The sequence below is a fragment of the Sturnus vulgaris genome, chromosome 1 (assembly GCF_052056855.1).
Source record: "Sturnus vulgaris isolate bStuVul1 chromosome 1, bStuVul1.hap1, whole genome shotgun sequence".
In the NCBI taxonomy this organism is placed as follows: Eukaryota; Metazoa; Chordata; class Aves; order Passeriformes; family Sturnidae; genus Sturnus; species Sturnus vulgaris.
This window is the reverse complement of record NC_142243.1, coordinates 60,688,969-60,713,603: the sequence shown is the minus strand read 5'-3', so window position 1 is coordinate 60,713,603 and position 24,635 is coordinate 60,688,969. Positions and strand designations below refer to the sequence as shown.

At 37.0% G+C, this 24,635-nt stretch overlaps 1 protein-coding gene across 3 annotated transcripts in view; it reads right to left on the bottom strand.

Annotated features, from left to right (window-relative positions):
- Positions 1–13,633: 13,633 nt before the first annotated feature.
- Positions 13,634–24,635, bottom strand: part of GOLGA4 (golgin A4) — a 73,139-nt gene continuing 62,137 nt past the window's right edge. For 2 of the 3 annotated variants that reach the window (XM_088167930.1, XM_014877043.2), the window contains 7 exons: positions 23,409–23,429; positions 23,175–23,243; positions 22,500–22,575; positions 20,606–20,709; positions 18,833–18,919; positions 16,393–16,456; positions 13,634–14,362 (listed from right to left, as the gene is read on the bottom strand). In XM_088167930.1, the coding sequence (XP_088024056.1) occupies positions 16,427–16,456; positions 18,833–18,919; positions 20,606–20,709; positions 22,500–22,575; positions 23,175–23,243; positions 23,409–23,429 (387 nt within the window). In that variant the 3' untranslated portion in view covers positions 13,634–14,362; positions 16,393–16,426. The remainder of the gene's footprint in view (positions 14,363–16,392; positions 16,457–18,832; positions 18,920–20,605; positions 20,710–22,499; positions 22,576–23,174; positions 23,244–23,408; positions 23,430–24,635) is intronic. The other variant, XM_088167936.1, reaches the window with a different exon arrangement.

Here is a 24,635-nt window from a genome sequence, read left to right as displayed (position 1 = left end):
TCTTTCCTCACTGAACACAAATCCTGGTGCAAACCCTTTGTGAAGGAACCATTTAAACCAGGAATATCTATAATAAGCACTTCTGTATCTCTATTCTCACTATGTGAGCCTTGATGTTTGTATCATCTAGAGAAGCTCCATACCTGTGCCATAGGGCTTATTTGTACTTTACACCTACCTATATTAATTAAACACTGTATTTTGGCAAGACTCGGTCTCCAGATCAGTTTATAAATTAGAAACATTACCTGTAAATCGAGAATCAACAGTGAAGTAGCACCCTTGACAATACTTTTTAATTAATAGTACAGCTTAGGAAAAAAAAAGTCCAATGCAATAATGTTATGCCTGTGGAAAGAAAATTAAAATTAAAACAAAATGCCCCATGTCTTCATTGCTAAAAGATTCAGTTGTGTACAGACTCCATTCATCAAGAGTGAGCATTAACAGATAAGTTATCTTCCTGGAAGCTTCTCCTCCCAAAATGGCACTTCAAAGGCGATTTATATATATGTGTGTATATATAAATATAAAGATAAATTTGTTCCTGTACTGCACATGGTGAATTTAATATTGGTTTCCTCACTTTTACCAATACTTTATTTAATTTGAAGTTAATTCTTCACACATAATTCTACTTATCATTTGCCTTTCTTTGCATTTGTACTGAAGTAGTGCTGAGGTTGAAATTTTACTATCTGTTTCAAAACAGTTTCTATGCACAAGTAACTTCATTTTCACTTCCCATAGGCACTTACAACTAACAGTTGCTGTAAGCTTATCTGACAATCTTTTTTGAGCCCTACTTGTTTGGGTGCAGATTTCTCTGCCTGGCCCCCAGCTCCATCCTACTCCTCTTAGCCACAAATGAGGAGAGGAGGTGCTGCTGAGTGGGGATGGGAGGATACCTCCTTCTCCCACCCTGGCATCCATCAGCAGGGACATGGTAACAATGGGAAAGCATCCCATAATCTCTTTAATACAAAGGTTGCTGCCTCTCCCCATCATTATTCACACATTTATGTCACTACATGCTCAGTATTAAGGAGGTTTTAACTGAAATTGTGTTAAAAGTTTCCCATTGCAGTGATGAGCCTTGCTGATTGTTCCAGTGCATTTTTCATATTTCTCTGGCAAGTGCTCAATACAAGGAGATTGGTAACTCTATTTAGAAATCAGGTCCTAATAACACTGCAGTTCATTTTCAGTCAGTTCCCACAGAACTCTCTGATCTAGCCCACCTACAGACTCATCTGAAAAGAGTTCAGGTGACCAAACTTAGATGAGATGTTTTCCAGACGCTTCTCATAGCTCTTCTTGCCTACCAGGTAAAGAGCATCCTCTTCAATTCTTCTTCCACTGTGGCTTCATTCTAAAGATAGATTGTGCTTGCTTCCCCCATCGAAGAAGTGCTGCCACCTTTCGTTGCACTGCAAGGACAGTGGAAAAGAGTTTTCCTTCTTTTCAAGGCCTCATCACTGTCGAAGCTGTCAGAGAAAGGGGTGTTCCTTTGTAAGAAATACATAAAAGGAGTACCTGTAAAATGCCAAAATATTTATATATATACATAAAATATTAGCAATATAAAGTATTTTGGATAAAGAGGAAACTCTCACCCTGAGAGGAGCTGACTACATTTCTACTGGTATGATTTCAGTCTGTCAGACATCAAATCACTTCCTATATCTTGACTTTGAGGGAAAATCTAGACTGCTGTTGCAGAAACTATACCTTTCTACATTATTCCCATTAAATTAAGAAGATGTCACTCTCAATTTCTGCATCAAATGCAAGACTAATTACTTTGGTTGGATAACATGTTCAGGTCAAGCTCATGTCTGTGTGCCACTGATCCTGCACTAGGAGGTTTAACCCTCAGGCTGCTGAAAAACTGAGTGAGGTGCCTACACTGATCTCCTCACATAATACAGACATTTAATTCCTGCTGGTCTGTTCTTCCATTTGTCTGTAGGTAGCTCTCCAGTTGGAGTAAATAGGTAAGAAGGAGTGCAGAACCTGACACTTGGTCTTGTGGAACCTGATCCCATTGGTCTTGGCCAATCTATCCAGCCTGTCCAGAACCCTCTGCAGAGCCTTTCTACCTTCGAGCAGATCAACACTCCAAGACAACCTGGTGCCTATGAATCTGCTGTTGGTAGACTCAATCCCCTCATCCAGATCATTATTAAAGATATTAAAGAGGACTGGGCCCTATACAGATCCCTGGGGTGCACCACTGGCGACCAGACACCAACTGGCTAAGCCATTGCACATCTTGGAAAGTACAGAAGGTGATGATTTAATAAAAAAATCATCTTCTCATAAAAACAGTGAAAATAATAGAGTGGAAAGAGAATTTTCAAAGCCTCATATACAGAAATAAATTGTGACTTCAAAGGCATTTAAGGGATTTCTTTTCTTAAATTGTACTATTTCAGCAGCAATCCAGTCTTAGTGTTCCTGCCCTTTTTATATTCCATTGAAAACTGTGCATTAACACTTAAACACTGGATAGTTTCAGTACTGGGGTTTATTTCAGTCTGATTTATGGTCAATTTGTGCCATAAATGCATCATATTTATAAATTATTTATCATATGCTGTATACCAGGAACTGAAAGAATTTATCTGAGCCAAGTAAAAGAAACATAAATCCATCAGATAAATTTTTGTTATTTGGTTTGGGGCTTTTTTCTTTCTTAACTAGGTCCAGATCTCTGCATTTTCATACTCATGTAACAGACCTTCTCTAACAGTCTCCATTCAGCTGTGGTATATGCTTCCCTTAAGTACATGCTTAAATATGAGAACATGCTTGTACTTTATTGACCTAAGGGGAACTGAATGGCAGACCTGAGCCTGAAGTTTGGGGTGAACAGGATTCAGGCTACCTTTCATACTGCTAACAGCAAGCAGGCATCATAGTTTGCATCTCTCATTTTCTGACAGCCAGCATGTAGTCAGAAATACAGTTTTGCTGTACCTACTTATAGACTACATAATTTAAAATGTACACACACACCTTGCAAGTCAAATACACACAGGCTTCTTTTTTTTCACTAGCATTGATCTCGCTAGTAGGGTTGTGACTATGCAATTTTACTTTAGTGAGATCATGCTCAGTTACCCAAATTAAACCTCATTACCACAGCTCAGGGATCGATGGATATTTTTAATTCTTTTATCACTTTATCACACCTTTTATCACTGTAACAACTGGAGACACACTTTAATTTGGCAGCATACTATAATCGAATCTTCTAAGCGGTATTTATTTTGTTATATACAACTTATAAGAAAGACCAGTGGATAAAAATCTGTAAATCCAAAAATAATCCAAGTGGTAACATATTCCAGAAGCACATGCAACATGTCTCAGTTACCCCTAAAATTGCTACACCTACTCCATGAGGCTTCTCTTAAGCAAAATGATGAAGAAATTTTGTTTCCTTCAGAGATGCTCCAGGGGACCACTATAAGAAAGGGGACAGGTTATCAAGGTACTAGAGCTATGGTTAAGGAAAAGTGAAGCTCCATCAGTGGACAATTCAGAGCACTCAAAGCTGGGCTTTCAAGAGATAAAACCTCTCTCTTACTTATGAAACTCCAGAAATACTAACTGCCCTCCACCAAAACTAGCCTCTAGTACCTCCTAAACAATCACTGGAATGCAACTATATATATGATACCCCTAAAACATAATTCATGGGTATCCCCCACACCTAAGAAAGTTGATGTGCTCTTAATTGGACTTGCTTGATAGCATTGTTTCAGTTTCATCTAACTTAATATTTCTTGGCCACGTAGTGAGCTCTCACCCATGGCTGAATTCTAACCTCAGAATAGATGAGGCTGTTAAATGAGTCATGCAATTTGGAGAAAAACATATTGCTAGCTTTCAAAAGACATTGTTCCAGGCTATAGATCCTCTCCATAATCTTTTTAATAACTTAATGGGGATTATAAGTAATGGAGGTGAATGCTGAAATTGTGACCTTTCACAAGAGAGCTTTTATCCTAGAAGACTACCTCTTTATTGCTAACCCTGGAACTACTGAGAAAAGTGCTAGGCCAATGAGAGAAATACATCAAAGAGAAATGATAAATCAAATCCTCCTACCAATGTTCTCTGTCCAGAATCAGGAGGGGAATAGACCTGCCACAAAAACTGCACTTTCTACAGTGACCTCAGTCTGTCACGCATTTGTGTCCCTGAGATATAAAGGTATAGAGGATTGGTATCACAATTTTTGTAAGCAGCTGAGTCCTAGCCTCAGTCAGTATATGAGTTGCAAACCACCAACAGCTCTTCCTCCTTCTTCTAGAGGATCCTCAGGAGAATGGAACAATTTCCTAAGGGGAACTAACATGCTGCAATGTTGCAGTGAAGAGAATAAATTATGAGATTCTGAAAGCATCACCTCTCATGAAAAAATCCGACTGATTTCAACCAGCACACTTCATATGCTAAGCACAGCTAGAGGCTACCATTTACCAAGGCAAGGAAAGCCACTTTGCAGCCTGTATATCAGCAACACTATCCTAACAGTTTATGGAACTGCTGCTTTACAGACAGCTAACCCTCCCTACTAGATTTTCTGTGGCCAGACTTGAAGGATTAACTGATGATGAGACCTACAAAACAAAAACACTATTAGAAACCAGGAATTATTCTATTTTCAATAATAGAGTTTTAAATCTATGTGGAATTAACTAGGCAAAAATTATACCAATTTACATGCCCTTAAATTTATGTCTTAGCTTTATAAAATTACAGCTTAAGACAAAGATATGAGGTATATAATTAGATAGATAGACAGAAGTAGACAGAGAGATAGATAGATAGTCTGCTTCCTTTGATTTTCATCTCTTAGTGAACCTCCAGTGATACAGGTACAGCCTGGATCTAACCCACAGAAAGTCAGGGAATAGCTCCCAGAAGCTTTAATGAAGCCAGACTGCTTAGAATTTTTAAACCAAATACAAGTGGATTTTATCTCATTTTTCTCATTTGACTACATCAGAAGAAAAATCCCAAGTGGGAAACGTACTAGATATGAGAAAGTCATAGAATACTCTCCCCATAATGGATCCTGTGATCCACCATTTTTCTACATGATATTAAATCTCACTGATTTAGACATTGAAGTGGTATCTCTTCTTTCTGATTTTTAAATGTCTTAGGCTGAGATCCTAGTGGTCACACAAGCTTTGGCTACTTGTTGAAAGGTCCACTTTACACCACAGCTTTCAAATATCTTGCTTGGCATTCTTGGCACATCTGTTATCCATTATTCAGCCACTCGATGTTTATTATTCCACATGTTAACCATTGTACACTCTTTGCATGAAAAGTTCATGCAAACAATAACCTATTTATGATCTTTAGGAGATCCAAACCCATTCTCTACATAGAGAAGACACTTTCTGAAGTTGTGTGTGTGAGCTCAAAGCTTGAGCTTTAAACAAATAATCTAGGATACACAGACCCTTCTGTGATCCAGTTATTTGTAAATGCTCTGCTATGCTATGGCTTAAGTTGGTGTATATTGCACCTACAGAGAGTTCAGAAAAATAAACTGTGGGATTCTGTAGGACTCCATAGGACTTGCTATTGTCCTGAGATATGTCAGAAGCAGAATAGTTATCCAGCTTAATAATATGGAAAACACTGAATCTGAGCATCTGGATAGCAAGAAGGATATTGTTTGATGCCAGTGGAACCCTGGACACTGAGAATTTTAGACTTTCTGTGTTTACAGGCACTGACCTCCAAGAAAACACAGCTTTTGACCTGAGGCCATGGAGGCTGCTTCCAAAATTGAGTGATGGAACTGGGATCATGTGTGTGTAGTTTGAATAGAAGTGTGTGATATCACATGGCGGAAAATTTAGAATTTAAGGTTTTAGAATATAGTAGTATATATATAAAGCAAGATGGAAGTTTTGGGATGGAGGTTTCCTTCTTCTTCACCTTCTTCTTCATAGGTCTAGGTGGGATCTTGTTTAATTGGACAGAAAATTCCGCATTGCAGGTCACAGGTGATGAGTTATTGGGTTAAAAGTAAAAATAATTTAGGTGTCTGTTCTAAATTGGACAGTTTGGCCTTAAAAGGCCTTGTAGAGAGAGATACATCTCCATTTTTTAGCTTGTTAGCTTGTTAGCTAGAAGTGCTGTAGAGCTCACTGTAATATAGACAAGAATTAATAAACATCTGAGTCTGAACAAGAAATACTGGCTCTTATACATTTAATCCCAACTCTGGCAGAAGAAAAAGAAGATGAAATGTGATACCAGTGATTTTAGAAAAAAAATACAAGAAAAAAAAAGCCAAACAAAATGAACCCCTCAAACACCACACTCCCCCTCCCTCCTCGCTCTGACAGAATTTTTGGCAAGTATAATTAAATTTAACTCAGTGGACTTAAGATAAGAAATTTGCATTCCCCAGAGTGATACTCACTACAAATAACATAAAGAGAGAAGCACAGCAGGTGTGATAACACAGCAAGCTCTCTTGTTTATGAGCAACATTATTCACATACCTCAGTGACTGGCCCTGCTATAAGAGATATTCTGGGAGGAATTCAACAGTAACAACCCTGCCATCCCATAGACTAGAAAGAAAACATGACAAATTTGGAGGTCGATGTGACAATTCCATGGTTCACTATCTGATTTCTAACAAGTTGCTTATAGCATCACTTTATTAAAACAAAGATACCAACCAGGTGGTACTAGCAAGGTTAGAAAAGTCTTAGGATGTCATCCAAAATGGAGACAGCAACTGTTGTGCCCAAGATGTGAGACCTTTTTGATATAGACTCCTCCAGCAAAAATTAAAAAATCTGAGCTCAGTCACAACTCCAATTTCAGAGAAAGGCAGAATTTTTGGAAAAATTGAGAGTATATTATGCTTCCCCAGCCTCCTTCTGAGTGCCTAGAGACTGCACGTCCCAGGTGAAAGCAAGCCATGCTTCTGTCTCAGCAACATCACAAACAAAACTGGGACCAGCCTGGCTGGGCTGGTCACAAAGCACATGAAATCAGTTGAGATGTTAATTGCCCTGCCTTCCCTGACACATGACAAATCAGTCCAGGCATCCCAGTGCAATACATTAAACGAATGTACATTAAACAAATGTACTACACTCACAATTGGTTGACAGCAGCAGTGACATATAAGATACACTGCATTTATTTGATTCCCTAACTACAGTATGCCACTACTGCTGCCACAAAAGGCTTCTGAAAACCATCAGGGTCCTGATGAAGGATGTTTACAAATATACCTAAGTCGACTTCTATTCTTAGTCAATATTAGAGCTTATCTAAAGTAAATGTTAATTACAGCTTCCCTAAAGTCATACACAATTCTACTCTCAACTTAAAAAGAAGCTGTTGACATCATGCATTTGTTTCTTATGTTCAGTCTGCCGATTTTATATAAAACCAACAGCATATCTGTGCTGTCTAACAGCTCACTGAAAGTCACTCTCCATCTTCTCCCTCTTTAAAAACTTATTTCCAAGGAAATACCAATGCACAAGCTCTGGAAAGGGTCAATGAAGACAACTGAAATAAAATGTTTAAGAGGATCTGAAGAGATTACCTGTACAATGAAAGGCTGGCTGTGGCTGTGGCTGTTGCCCAGCAGCTCTCCAGCCTGCAGCATTCTTGCCTAGAGGAAGCTGCTAGCTCTGCCCAAACTTCTGGTTTGTCCTGCTGTTTTACTGAGGTGTCCATGGGCACCCAGCCAGAAGGTGTGACATCAAGCGTGGCTGTCCAAGCAGAAAGGCTTTCTCTAATCACAAAACCTTTTTTTCTTTATTTTCTTTTTTTAAAGAAGGTTTAATACCATTACAAAGAACTAAGGAAGTGCATCTGCATATGCTTAAAATCCTAAACCTAGGAGGTCCTATGCCTGGCCATGAGCAACACACAACAAAGCAACCACATCTCCTTGTAAGACTTAATTCATGCTGGCCATTGTAACGGGTACATTCTTCCCTCTATTACTCTACTGAGCAAGTCACATCTAAAAAAGACAACATTAAAAACCCAGTGGATGTCAGATAGATACAACTACAATATATAAAGGCACACCCAGATGCCCAAGGATTGGCATGGCAGTTTTGTATTTACTCACTGCTTGAACAAGGAGAGTACTCTAAGATCAGCTCAAATTCCACACTATTTTTAAGTAGCATGTGAATACTTGCATCTGGAGGAAGAGCACCCACATTTCTATCAGTCCATTCCAGAAATTAGGTCCCGCCTTAGCAGAACCTGCATAAAATACAGAGAAACTGTGCTTCACCTCAAACAGTTCCATATCCTGAGAATCATAATGTCATGAATGTGCTACCTCTGGAGCTGAGAAGAGGAAAAAAGTCCACAGTAACTGAGCTAGACACTTGCTGTACTGAATATTTGGTTGGACCGGATTTAATTAAGTAACAACACTGGAATCTTGGGGCTGAAGTGTGGTCAGCTTTAAATAACATGCAGGTAACACTCACTGCAGGGCTTCAAGGTGAGGACAGTTTCTTTCAATGTGAAAACACATTTCAGGGAAGTAGAAGGTAGAAGCTCAGCCTAATTACAACTTTCTTTACCATAAGGGAAGACTTTTCACCTCACCCTTCCTCCTTTTTCTTTTCTTTCCCCTCTTATTTATCTACTGTTCTAAAAGGACCACATAACTGAGGATGCACTCTGCTGTTCATTCCTTTTCCTTTAAGCAAAGTTAAATGCTCACAGAAATGCTGGACATCCAAAGCATCCTGATACAACCAGAGGTAATCAGGCAAAGGCATCTCTGCCACAGGCAGGCAGTCCTGGTTTGGCAGCAGCACCCACGATGCTCTCCACACCCTGGACCTGGTCAGCCCCCAGAGTCACACAGGCCTTTGTCTCCATTTTGAAAAGTCACCTGCCTAATCAAAAGGACTTTCAACTAATTAGAAAGCAGCTAATATTTGCCTAATGGCCACCAGGTGACCCGGGCTGCTCTGAAAGTTGCAACCAAGAGGCACAAGCCATGTGACACAGCAGGTTCCTGCACCACTGTTAGCTCCATTACCATTCATTGCTGTACCATGATGTGCAAGCACAGCCATAAAATAACATGTCATTACCACAAGCTTAATTATTACTTCTCTGATATGTCACACGGTATTAGGTGGCAACTGCAGAAAATAATGGCTGTCACTGTTCTACAGCAAAAGAAATCTCCACAGATGTACTTCCTTTAAGTCAATGTGCTTTGAAATTACTCACGTGCATACAGGAAACTAAGGCAGTGCTAACAGAAGACCAGAATCAGTGTAAATGAAAGCCCGAGAAAGAAAATAAAAGGTAGCAACTGCTAGAGCATGGATAGACACAATGTAGAAGAACATCCAACATGCTTATTTCTGTTCTATCATTTCTAATTTGCCATATAATGAATTTACACAACCAAAGAGTTTGAAAATCCCACAATAGTAGTGTTACTGAGGACCAGCACTATGAACAGCTATACCATAACTTGTTCTAGATATTCCTCACATAGTTGAGAGGTTGATAGGCTTCTGCTCATATTGATGGCCATAACAAAGCTGTAATGACTTTGACAAAAGAGCTGTTTTTTCTTGAAACAGCAAATGAAAAATAAGTTTCTCAATTTCACAAACTCCACAGAGGAAAAGAAAATATCTTCTTTCTTTTAACACACATAGAAGGACAATAGGATTTATGCAAGAGTTTCAGTTACAAAAATCAAACCCATCTTCTCAGTATTCATTCCAGTTTACAGAGTCTGAAACCCTCATTTTTTGAGGAAAGAACCAGATACCATGTACCACATGGAAGAGCAAATAAATTTTAGTACAGATCACAGAAAGAGGTACTACAAATGGCAGAACTAGAAGTTGGATGGATTTATAGATAGTGTTTATAAAAAGTTCGAAATAGTATGTTGCAAGTAAGTATCAGACTCGGCACTGAAATAATACATGAATAAAATCCCTGGTATTTTTCATCAAAATTATCAATGTTAAATCCTTAGAACACTAGAGGATGCTCAATAAACATTTTAAGTCTTATTTTTATAAAGAGAACTACACCTTTTCTGTGCGCATGTATATAAGTTCATAAAATTACAAATATCATACATATTGCACATTAGACTAAGACATGGTTCAATACAAGATTATTCAAATACATTCTCTTGCAGATGCATCTTTTAACAATTGTGTCTGAACAAGTTTAACATCCTCTAACCTTTGTTAAAAAGGCAGCCCAACCTTTGATTTGCACTACTACACCATTTGACATTCCAACAACAAAAAACCATTACTCAAAGCAAAGCACCTATTTTCATGTGCTCATCTTAATTTTAAAGCAATCCCTTATTTACATATTCTCTTCTAAGAAAATCTAGAAGCAGTTAAAACTTCAGCCTGAAAAAAAATCTTGTACTTAGCACACTTTCCCATTATATTAAGGAATAATTATGTGCTTGCTAATAAGTATATATATATATATATATATATATATATATATATGAAAAGCACCCCAAACGTTTAACTTTTTCAATATGTGAATTTGGGTGGTGGTTACCGATTTTAGTTTTTTAAAATATAGTGACTTTATAATCCCTTTTGGATTATTTATTTAAGTTACTTAAGGGGAAATATTATTTAGTCCATCCAATGTTGTATGAGTATTAAATAGACTATTTCAGTTTGTTCCATTGCACTTGCATGGTCATGCTTGACAAAGTACAGTTCATAACTCATTTCTTTCATGGAAAGGGAAAAGAACAAAACCAGTAAATGTGAAAAATAGCTTATTTGTGAGGACAAGAGAACTGTAAGAGAGTACAGTAATACTTGCTGTTAAAGCAACAGATCCCTGCAGTGAAGTTCCCAAAGCCTAAGACAACATATAGCTTACATGGAAAACTGAAACTCAAATCTATGTTTTACACTGCTGTAATGATATAGCAACAGCAAAATCTCACAAATCCTCAGTCAGCTATGAGAGGTATAGGCTTTTTCAGAGCCAAACGTACTCATGTCAAGTCCAGTGGAGGCTGCTGCTCTGATTGTCTGGAGGATGTCTTTCTGCTAGACAACAGAAGGAAAGACGACTTACATTGGAAACACTTAAAAAGAATATTGGATATTTTAAAAAAATGTGATACATTTGATGTTTGATAAAAGGGAAAAGTTTAACCCCTTTCCCCTAAACCTCCCAGAAGCTACTAATGATAAAGCAGCATGAAACTTCAAGTTTTGCCAGACACAACGCAGTGGGAAATAAAGATGTAACTTTTGGTACTTAACTATCAAAAGAAACCTGTCTCCCTTTAAACCCTAAACAACAATTTAAAACAAGATGTATTCTTTAGACTGCTAGTGGCCACAATAGGCCTTGGAGCACTCAAATTGTTCCCCTTCTAGTTTCACTAGAATAAAAATCTATGCAAATAAAGTCAGGTTTTTTGGTTTTGCTTTTCCTGCAGATAACCAAAAGAGGTGAATCCCAGTGCACTTGGCAAAAAAAACAAAAACAAAAACAAAACAAACAAACAAACAAAAAAAAAAAAAAAAAAAAAAAAAAAAAAAAAACCACGGTAAAAAAACCACATCCTTAATGTTCTAAGTTAACTTAGAGGACTGCTGAGGAGTAAGAAAACAAAGAGAACTTGTAGTTAAGGGAAGAATGCTATTCAGCCAAGGCAGGAGAGATGTAACAAAGTTTCTAAAATGTAACAAGTATCAGAGGCACAGTAGCGAGCAGAAGAAATTGTTACACAAGCACTTGTTTTAAGGAAAAAAGGCTGATGTGACTAATAGAAACTTGATCATGTATATTACTGGTAAGCAGACAGTGAATAGTGAAAATATTGTAAGAACTATATACACTTTTAATAAATGCTTCCAGGTATACCATGACTGGGGACCATGCCTCATTCATACATTGCAGACTGCTGCCCCTCAAATACCTGTTAAAATATACATTCATAGAGGACTGATCACCCTGAACTACCCTGGCACACTAACATATATTACAGATGTTAGTTATAGATACGTTAAGTATCATGGTAGCTAGAGGTTAAATTTCTGCATACTTGTGTCTCACTTCAGAGGACCACAACAAAAAAACCACATAGGAACTATTTAAAAGAACAAAAATACATAATTTTCCATCATGGTGGACTTCTATAGATGGAATGACTGAAAAGACCAACCAATGCCATCTCCCTAGACATCTGTAAAGCCTCTGACATGGTCTCACGTGACATCCTTATCTCCAAATTGGAAAGACATAGGTTTGAAGGGTGGACTATGCAGGGGATAAGGAAATGGCTAGATGGACACAGCCCAAAAGTTGTGGTCAATGGCTCTCACCGAGGTCTGTGATGACACTTGTCCATCAGGGCTCTGTCTTGGGACTGGTGCTCTTTAACATCTTTATCATAGTGACACAGACAATGGGATTGAGTGCACCCTCAGCAAGTTTGAAGATGCCACAAAACTGAGTGGTGCAGTTAGCATAAGGAAAGGATGCCATGCAGGTGCACCTCGACAAACTTGGGGAGTGGGCCCATAAGAAGCTCATGAGATTCAACAAGTTTAAAAGTGCAAAGTCCTACAATCTTGGCTGGGAGCAGTCTCAATGAGTCCAGACTGGGAAAACAACTCATTGAGAACAGTCCTCTGGAGAACAACTTGGAGGTGCTGGGGAATGAAAAGCTGGTCACGACCTGGCCATGTGCACTCACAGCCCAGAAGGCCAATGGTATCCTGTGCTGCAGCAAAAGAGGATTGGTAACAGGTTGAGGTAGGTGATTGTCCCCTTCTACTCTGCTCTCATGAGACCCCACCTGCAGTGCTGTGCCCAGGTCTGGGGTCCTCAGCACAAGAAAAAACATGGACCTGTTGGAATGGGTCCAGAGGAGGCCACAAAGATGCTCAGTGGGCTGGAGCAGCTACACTATGAAGGCTGGCTGAGAGAGTGGGGGTTCTTAATCTGGAGAAGAAAAGCCTCCAAGAAGACCTCACTGCAGCCTTTCAGAACAAATTTTTTACACAGGCAGATAGTGACAAGATAAAGGGGTTGGTTCTAAACTGAAAGACGATAGATTTAGATTAGATGTTAAGAAGAAACTCTTTACTGTGAGCATGGTGAGGCACTGGAACACGTTGCCCAGAAAAGTTGTGAATGTCCCATCCCTGGAAGTGTCCAAGGCCAGGCTGGAGAGGGGCTCTGAGCATGGTCTAGTGAAAGGCATCCCTGCCCATGGCAAGGGGGTGGAAACGACATGACCTTTAAGGTCCCTTCAAACCCAAACCAGACTGTGATTCTATGATAATTTAGAACTTTTACAAATCAAGCTTCTCTATTTGCTACATTCTCATGCTAAATTTTCAGCTCATCATGTATCTGTTTTGCAGGTTGTGACCCCTTGGAAACTTGAATGTCTCCATTGACTTCTTACAGTTGAATAATTACAGTTGAATAGCTGTTCTTATTAGAGTGATTTCAGCCTGGAAATAGCTAACAATGTCTCCAACAGAGTAAGAAAGAACAAAACTGGTGTGTCCTTCAAAAGAAAAATCATACCAGAGATGTTCCAAAATTATACAGTAAATAAACTTTATTTCATCTCAGCTCTATTCATATTAGTGCTGTCAACAGTCACAGATCAGCATATGATACAGTTATGTAGTAATTATTTACAATTTACAGGAACACACCTTTTCTCCAGAAAATGTAAGTACAAAAGCTAGGAGTAAACAAACGAGGTACTGCAATTTGGATTTATTGTAGGCAAAAGCATATAGAAGTGACCTTCTAGCAAACAATCAAGATCAAATCAGGAGAGAATATTCAACAAGAGTGCCTAGTTCATCAGAAAAATCACCTCAATCGCTATCCATCCAAAATGTATTGCACAATTCAATCAAAAATAAAAATAATAAATAGAAGAAACAAATCATTTATTTCAACTTTTAAAAAACACCCAGTAAAACCTGTATAGAGATACAGTAGCAGGCAATTCTTTCCTAGGATAAAGTCTTTTCTCTCCTTTAAAAAAATAACCTTTAACACAAAATAGAAGACAGTATTCAATAGAAGAAAATAACCAAATAACCCCTGATTAGCATTTCTGCCAAGGCAGTTTTGATTATATTCACAGTCCAGAAGTGGTGCTGAGTTTTGGTTCTTGCTGTTCTGTTTGTGACCTTGAATAATAGCTTTTCTTCTTGTCCCTTCTCAAGGGGCAACAGAGATATAAACATATTTCTAAGCAGCAATGTCATGAGACATTCTCATCACAAAATCTTCAAGATGGTCGTAGCCACAACTAGAAGAAAGTTAAAAGAAATTATCAAATGTTACATTATTCAGAACAACGTAGAAGCTCTTAATATTAAAATAATTGCGTTGTTTATTAATACAATTAGGAGATAAAAGAATTTCAAATAAGTCAAACTGCAAAATTATTTGAGAAAGCAATTCCATTCCAGTACCTGCAAAACAGTTGAGAAACTGATGAAAACAAAATAAAGTGCAGCAAAACAGTCAGCAGTCTCACTGGAAATGACCCACCACATCACTACATATTAATCCAAAGAAAAACAAAGTTGGACTCTCTTGCATAAGGCTCATCATCAAAATTGAAATGATGATGCAAAATTTTGGACCTAGAAAATAGCCTCCTCTACAGGAAAATATCAATTGCCTTCACAATAAAGTCAACATCTTCTTAATTTAAAAGTAATATACATGCAAGAATATGTGACAAAAATACTTGAGATGAAGTAGGCAATTACAATCGAATAATGGCGTCTGAACAGTTTACATATACATTAGCTGATGTTATGAAAGTGTAACCGACATTGAGGTCGATATCAACAAGCCTTTCTGTGGTATGTTTCCAAGGCAGCTCAGAACACCTGGATTTTTTTACACCAGCATTACAGACAGCATGACTGAATGTAAGTTTCAAACATATCTTCTGCAACCAATTCTGCAATAGTGTAAATAGCTTTGTCACATCAGCATCAAAAATTTCTTTTCAACAAGGGACTAGAGAAAACAGTTGCTGATTTTGTCAGAACTGATGAAGGCTGTTGGTAAACAGTCCAAACTTTACTGCATTTTAAGTGCAATGAAGTGCATTCACTATAGTATTCAAAGATGGAAAAGAAGACAAAGTAGAAGCCATGACTGTTGAGAAACAAATTTTTCCTTTCAAAGAAGTATTATTTTGTGTTGAAGGCTGTGTTTAACATGACTGCAGGAGAGGAAGATAACCTGTTAACTGGCAATGGCAATAGCCTAAATTAATTAATTTTGCTCTGGCAGTGATGCAGGCCAACAACTGCATTTCAGCCAAGAGATAGCAACTGCTTCATATGCACTGAATCAACTCCTGGCAACTGTGCATTGCTTTCCAGTCAGAAAAGAGGAAAAATAAATTGAAATTTGAACTGACTATATCCTATAGAATTCATCTGCAGAGTTTATTAAACATCATACACCACTAGTGACTCAAATTATAATCTTTATCAGTCAGTGCAGAAAGTTTTTTCCTTTGTACTTCCATATCTCAGTCCTCTCTCAATCAGTTATTGCTTTCATGTTGCTTGTTTAGCTAGGCTAGTCTGATGCAACCTGCATCTATAGGCCTACATCACTTGTTCCTTTCTTGGAACGCTACAATTAGTCTTGCAGATTCATAATTGAAGTAGCTTAATAAAACTTGAATAGTTTTCATAGAGCATAAAGCTCTCCTAATTGCTCTCCATCATCTCTCTGCTTTAGCTTCTCTTATATCAAACCAAAGCTGTGATTCAGAAAGGCATTGGTGTTTAAATGCAATCATATCCTAATCCCTCTGCAGAGAATATCCATCAATCTTTTTTAAGAAAATTCATTTTCATATTTACAATATGTAATATTTCATTTTAAGCAGTACAGCATGTCTCCCACGAATCTGATTTATTTGCCTATTCAAAAAAGGAACTCAGAAAATGAATAAATACAAAACAAAGCCAAGTGCAATATAATTCAATATTACATATTAACTGATTTAAAATCTGATTTTATTTCTACAACTGAGATTTTTGTGGCTTAATCAACATTTGAAGTTATGCTTAGGATTAGGGTCAATCAAAAAGATAGGTTTTGAATCAATATTTACCATTTTCAAACTCAGCTTTGTAAAGCAAAACATGATTAAGAGGAGAAGAAAAATTATTATATGCATATACAACCAAAATCTGTTTTTTAACAAAGGAAAGCAGGCAGAAAAAAAAAAGCAGAAGAATCATTAATTGCATCATACAGATTTTATTCTACATAAACAAGAATGTATTAGATTTCACTCACCCACATGCTAGCTAAGCACAGACTGGTGGCATATTCAAAAGATACCACTGCGAGGTGAGGCAAACTACAAAGCCAGGAAGAAAAGAGCTTATTGGACTATTTTGTTAATAGCGTTATGTAATGTTAACAAGTAAGAACACTGTGGACATCTATGGATGAGATTGCTGCAGTTAGATCACAACAATTACATAGTAAAAGCCAGACTACTGAAGATTACATTGATCTAGCATATGTTTATTGACCAGGAAGTGCTACAAGTTTTCAGAAATTTGTTAAATATATGCCCACTAAGAGGGTATAAAATTACTCAGAGACACTTAGAACCACACACTTACTCTAAGAGCACAGTAAGTTAATAATTTACACGTTAAAATTACTTAGAGATGTTTTAGCAATAAACTAAAAGCTTTATTTTAAAATGCACATTTATGTTGTAGTTCAGAACTTCATTGCTCCTGAGAGCTAAACATTGGATATTTTCATGTACCAGCATCAGTCCAATATTAAGCATGGAGAAACACTAGTACCATGGTCAAGCAATAAATAAAAATCAAAAAAACCCAAGCATATTTCTTGACAGAATAATTTATTAAGACATCTCCAACTTTTTAGTTCTAAACAGAATTATGGAAGACTCATCCCCAGAATAATCTATGCTTCAGCAAACAAACATAGTAATGTTGAAAGTGAAGGAAAAAAATCCTTTTTCATAATATGCTCCAATATTTGAGTTTCCATTAGATGTCTAACTCGATCTCTTTGTGGATTTGGAAAGGAGAAAATTCATAAGCTAGATATGAGCCAAGAAGGGACTGTTATGTGAAACCCAAGAGCCCTTTGAACAATATCCTTAACAAATCAAAGCCTGCAAAAAAAACCTCACTGTCTGTTTTAGTCAAATTTAATATCAAGGATAAAAATTTGTTGGATGAATTCAAGTTAAATTTTTATTTTGTATCAGAAATTGTGAATATCTGTTGTAGGAAGAACAGGTTTAAAGTGGCTGCAAAACAAGGCCCATCTCTGTTCTCAAAATCTTTCCTAAATATTACTCTGGCTTACCAAAACAAAACAAAACAAAACAGTCTCAGCTTTCTATTTTAATGTTAGAGAGAGGAAAAAATAATGCTTGGGATACATGATATTTACTGAAGGTGCAGTATAATCAATATTTTTATCTTCTAAAAGTATTTAAAATATTTAAGACTGCAAGACTCTCAAACATACTAAGTGTACAGGAAAATGTTGAAGTATTTTACACTTTCCTCAGATGTGATATTGCAAGATGAAAACACTGCCTTTAAATTTTTTTTTTCAGTGAATCAACAGGACTTTAATGTATCTACTTTAAGTTAAATGTAAAATTATTTTTATTTTTATTTTATTCTATATTTGCAAGAACTAAATAAATATATATGCAAGGTCAGTGAGAGAAACAGCGTGCAATTCTTCCTCTCACTTTAATTCCTAAATATTCCTAAACAAAGAGAGTGATCACAGTGTTGATTCCAGATACGATATAGAGGAGACTATTACTGCAGTTTTTATTTTAATTAAAAGTAGCTCCAATACATAAAATAGTAACAGCAACACCAAATAAATGCTTATGCTCAAATAATCTTATATCCTTTTGCATCTGCTTCTCAAAACCAATTTCAACTTTCTAGTAAATAGGTCAACTGGTAAATACTAAGCAAATGTCAAAAAAAAAAAAAGGGGAAAAATTAGACAAAAAAGTAAAAGTGTTGATGACTCTTATTTTTGCCCTGTCCCAACCCAAAGTGAACTAACGTATTTTCATGTTTTTTAAGTATAAAAATAAAGCAGCTCACACAAAAAACCCCAAAACCTAATCAAATCCCCAGTCTTGTTAGGATACCCACTTAAGATAAAACTGTACAAATCTCACTTCAAACACACATATCTCAGGTGATTCAGATGATCAACTTCCTATTCTACAAGCAAAATGCCTCCTGTTTTTACCAGAAATTTTATCCCAGGGCTGAAAAAATGTTTTTTGATATATTTTTCATAAAAACTGGTATGACTCCACAAAAACTTCTGAATTTAAGAAGCATGAATTTTATATATTATATGTATTTATATATATATTTAATATGTCAGATTACTTTTTTAATTTGGATAATTCATCCCCAAATAGTAGTGATGCTTGAACTTGCTTTGGTCCTATTGTACCCTATCAGAAATATGTCTTAACTGAACAAAAATACTAGCAAAGAAAACATGCTTGCTTTTATTCTCACTCTTGCTATAAATTCAAACCTAGAGCTGGAATTTGATATTCCACTGAAGAAGAGGGAGCAGGGAGAAAAGGAGTCCACTTGAATGTGGACACAGGGAAGACATTAAAAAAGTTTCTAATTCCTTATTCTTGAAACCTAATCCTCTTGCACAAACTTGATTTACTTATATAACTTACCATTGGTCGAGCATCTTCTCGTTCTAGTATCTTCTGAGTCTGATCTGCTGGGAACTTCAGCACTGTTGTTATAACCTTGGCCATTGTCTAAAGAAACACAGGTTATACATACATCCACAAAAATGCTTTATAATATTTTAAAATTAATTTAATTTAATAATACTGGGTAGTATTATATTAATGTCAATGGAAAACAGTGAAATCAGTAAGATGTAATTATTTCTTTCCCATTGTATATGCATGATGTGAATTATATGAAAACAATGTTTGCACAGGGTCACAAACTTAACTACTGTCATGTGATGTAAGTTCTATGGCATCTAGGCTCAAATGATAGAGTCCATTAATAAGACAGCACACTAGATAAAGTGCATGCCTAGAAAAACAATCTGTCAATATTGCTGCAGATATCCTGCCAAGCAAGAAGCAAATAATAAAGTTGGATTAGAGGGCAAGACAGTAAAACCTCTCAACAAAGACACAAAGACACATACACACCTTGGTCAAGCAGTTTATGAAGAATGTGGTAAGTTACACATTACAAATCATTAAACTAACTCCTGACCCTTAGATCCATATCAAACTCCACATTTCTCCTATATCTCCAATATTGTAGAACAACTGGTGCATTCATTAATGTCTTGATTGCATTCCAGTGTCATTTATTAGGATGCATAATTGGCAATACATGTAAGATAATTTGCACAGATTATTTTGAACACTGCTAAAAAAAAAAAAAAGGAAGCATGTCCAGAGATATCAACAATTCCATTACTGAATCACCTTTGAGACAAGGCACATGTATTTGCACTACAAAGGGGGATCGTGCACAGAGAAGAGCTGCCAGAATGATCTCACAAGACAAAATTAGATTTTAAAAAATGCCTCTTTTTGTCCAGGAAGATAAAAGTTGAGAGAAAGCAATATCTGTACTGAGAAGTTAAATTGCAATGTAGGTCTTTTAACTCAAGAAGTGTTGAGTGCAGTGGTGGAAAGCACAGTAATACTTTATAAGCATACCTAAAACTGTTTTAAAAAGTTTTATCATTCGCATCATCACTGCTCATGGTTTTCCAGTCCATGTTGCAGGATGAAACCAGTTCTCAAGACATATTCATAAATTTATGATTATATGATATAATCCTGATGAGAGCAGACACTAAGCTCAGTGTCCTCCAGCAACATATCTAATGACTGAAAAAAAAACAACAGATGAAATCAAGAAGCCTACTGACCAGGTTTTCACTATTTTTAAGAGTGAATTAGTAACATCTAAGGTATACAAATTCGGGAATACTAGAAAACATCTTTAAGCAACTACTGAAGAGGTATTTCACCATCTTCAGCTGGTAACACAGCTACTAGAAACTTTTATTTAATCCAACTGTTATTTACCATGTTTATGTCAAGATTACATCAAAAGATCACTTTTGCTAATATTGTGCATATGAGCTTTCATTTTACATTAAGTTTGACTGACGACAGGACTTCTGCTGATAAAATCACATCTACCCATAAAGGTTTTTGTCTTGCAGGTACAGTGGTGAGAGATGTGAAAACCTCCTCCACCTACCACTCATCTTGGCAGGCTGATAAGTTTTGAAGTTATGGATCATGCCTCTTTGGAAAAAAAATTGAAAGCCTATTGAATCCTATGTCAGAAATAAACAGCATATAACAAATCACAAACACTTAGTATTTCACATCTATGCAACAGGGTGTTAAACTTTACTCTGACTTGAATCACCTGTAAACACATAAAAATTTCCATACCTTTGTCTCACGACCCATCATATATTCAAAGAGTACTTTCCTCAAGTATTCAAACTCAGTGGGTTCCTCAAACAGGGAAACGTCAGTATGGTGAAGGTTTCCATCTGTGCAAACAAAAAGAAGAGAATATTTATACCGAGAGTCACTCATCCAAATCCGAGTTTCACTAATGGCACGAAACCAAACAAGAACAAATGCTGTATTCTGCACCTGGGATGGAGTAACTGCAGCCCTTCAGAAAGGCATTTTGGGGTGCTGGCTGGCAGGAGGTGCAACAGGAGTCATCAGTGTATGTGCCCTTGGCAGCCACGAGGGCAAACCTCATCCTGGAGTGCATCAAACACAGCATCATCAGTTGGTCAAGAGAGGTGATTATCCCACTGAATTCAGCACTGGTGCAGCCTCACCTCGAGTACTGTGTGCAGTTCTGGGCCCCACCATTTAAAAAGGATGTGAAGGTACATGAACACACCCAGAGGGTACCTCTGCTACTGGATAAGGTGCTGGCAGGCATGTCCTCTGAGAAGCAGCTGAGGAGTCTGGGTTTGTCTAATTTGGAGAGATGGAGGCTAAGGGGTGACCTCAGTGCTCTCTACGGCTTCCTGAGGAGACGTTGATAGGCATGGGCTCCTCTCTTCTCCCTGGTACCCAGTGCCAGGACGCATGGAAAATGGTTGAAACCTTCATCTATCATGGGGAGCTCAGACTGGATGTGAGGAAACATTTCTTTACCAAGAGGGTATCAAACTCTGGAACAGACCTCTTGGAGAGGTGGTTGATGCCTCATGATTGTCACTGTTCAAGAGGCATTTGGAGAATGCCCTTAAAGACATACTTTATCTTTTCATCAGCCCTGAAGTGGTCACACAGCTGGACTACAAAACTGATGTTGGTCCCTTCCAGCTGAACTATGCTATGCTATGCTTCCTGCATCTCTCCCTACCAGTTTATGCTGAGGAAATCGTTGATTAAGTTTCTTCCCAGCCCTGCACTAGCAGAAAGCACTGAACACCCACAACCATCTCCCATCACTGGCTCAGTCACCTTGAGGGAAGGAGGCATGGACCTCCTGAGGGGATGAGAGATATAGATCATTCTGAGATAATTTGGCCATTTGCACGAATTTGCAAAAAGCAAGTGTGACGTGGTTTTTGAAAGTCTTCTGGGTTCATCCAGCTAAGATGGGTCTGCACAGGATGGCAAAACTCCATATCTCTAACATTAGCAAGGCTCAATGTTTGAGCCCTCAGTCTCATGCAGTCTCCTCAACTAAACAGCTGCAAATCTTTTGGAAGTGAGCAATACCTGTTCATTTCCTTGTGCACTTTTCTATCTTATGTTAAAAGAGTCTGAGAGGAACAGTATACCACCAGAGAGAAGGTTCATCTGGCCCAATACTCTATCTCCAAAGTATCTCCAAGCACCAGTGTCTGAAGGACAGCACATGAGCAGTGAAAATCTACTACAATCTGGGTCGTGGGGCTGCTCACAGGCCTTGGATGGCTGGGACCAGCCTCCCCTGGTAGCCCCACCATCTCCTGCCAAGGGCCCGAGGGATGTGTCCCAGGTGGGACCTCCTGTGCCCTGCCATAGTTGTGCCCATCTCTGCCCCTGTCTACTGGATACTCTTGGCTCCTGCACTGCAGAGTGCTTGAGAACTCTGATACAGAGCTCTCTTAACTGGATGACACAAATAAGAAAACATCAAACAAAACGCTGTGTGATTTTTCATCTGAAATCGCACACCAACTCTATTATAATAGACAAGAGAAAACAAGGATGTCTTAAGTGTATTATACAAGTGTTTTTAAAAGACTGACACTTTCTTTTCTAGACCAAACTGTATCTTTCTAACAAACGAAAAACTTATTTGGGATGAAAACTGTGTACTTACCTCTATATGGTGTTCCAACTGCTGTGACATACATCTTTTTCTCATAATGTTTCAGCTGGTCTTCCAGTACATGAATCTAAATAGAGAATAGTTGACATGATAAAAGGTCTTAACTAGCAGCTAAAATAAGCACAACTGAAACAGTTTCCAGCCACATATCATCTCTTATAAAAGCAAAATACAGTTTTAAGGAAGGAAAACATTAAAAACTGTGTTATTAAAAACTGTCCCAACGTTGCACGTGTATATACACATAAAAATATCTATAGCAGATGTTATGCATATATTATATATTAATGTTTCTATTTTATATATAAGCACAGATAAAAAAGCATACAACAAAAATTGTACTTTAACACCAAAAAAGTTTTAGTTTTGAAGATAAATTCCAGAATTTCATAAAGTACACTGTTCCCTTTTTCATTGTGCAATTGCTTTGTTAATGAGTATCACAAGCATGTGGTATTTTTATTCTCAAGAGATACAGGAATACTTTGAAAAGTACACAGATCTTCTGAGAGCAAGTATGAATGAAAACTATTTTTTGTCTATTATATTCATATTACCTTTTATGGAGATGCACCATATCATCACTTGAAAAGAACAAATCTTTTAATACTGCAAACACAGAGTATCAAACAAGAATACTTCTTACTCATTCAATGTCACCCTTACCTGCTCTTTCAATTCCTGCTCCTTCAGTTTTGAATCATTGACTAGTGTTGTCTTCTGTGCAAGTTGTGCCTGAAAAGTCACATATGGAAATTGCTGAAAATACATCATAGGTACCTTTGCAATAAACTTATTTCTCCTTTGTACACACACAAACTTATAAGCAGTATTTCAGTATTTAAAACTGCTTCACAACGAAAGTATTAGAGAGGAAAATCAGTAACATGTAAGACTTACCTTTAGTTCTGTTATTGTGACCTGTAACAACAATAAAAATTTAGATTAAAATGTATGAAAAATACTGACTATATCAAGCACTGCAGAAAGAAATATCAATCTAGTTCTGATACAGTGTGTTAATTGAGGATGACAAAAATTGAAATTACTGAATAATAACAACTAGTCTCATAAATAGTTCAAGTGATTTGTATTGATAGTACATAAAGCTGATATTTAAATTATCTCACTTGATTCTGTAAGACAATCATCACAAATATAACTTCAAGAACCTAGTGTTTCCAATTCTTTATGAAATGCATATTGGAGATGAATAATAACTGAATGAGTAAGAAATGTATCACAGGATACCCTAACTACAATTAATATTATTCATAATATTTTATGTTTCTCCTTAATTCTTCAAGTCAAATTTGGAAATGTGAACATTTACCTGAAAATAGTTTCAGTTAAGAGCTTCATGAGCTTTACATCTTGCAAAAAAGTTTATGAAGTACAGAAAAAAGTTTAAGCTGAAATTTCTATCTTTCAGTGTTTCAACTCTAAGGAAAGTAATGCTTCAGTAGTCATGGGTATAACTCAAGGTTGTATAAGTATTTAAACATAAAATAATTTATGTGTGAATTTTTTTTAAGGTAGGCTAAACCTTAACACAGGAATGGTATGTATTCAAAGAATCACAGAATATTCTAAGTTGGAAGAGACCAACAAGGAGCTCAGAGTCCAACTTTTAAAGTGAATGGCCCATGCATCAAACCTGTGACTGTGGTGTAATTAGCATCATGTTCTAACCTACTCAGCTGAACTCAGGGACAATATTACTTTTTTCTTCCCAAGCTTCTTTGCAATTGTGTCAAAAAAGAGATTTATTCCCCATCTCAGATTGATAAAAATCTGTGGCGTCTCCTATACTCCACAAACAGAAAATAGAGGAAAATCATTCCTCTAAGGATCTCAAACCTCTAAGTTAAATTCTTGATTCTGAAAACCTCAATCAGACATTTATTTTCTCATATAGACACTTTCTGATATTCTTACCTCCAAACATTAACACTTAAGTTTGTTAGTATTTGTCAATTTGTTATCACAGTCAGATAAATACTGTTCCAATGTCTATTACACTTCATGTCAAAGTGGATATATTATGTGTAATGTTTAATCTGAGCTGACAACAAGCAGCAAGGAAAGTTTTATAAGACAAACTTCTGTGATCTGGGAGTCTCTGAT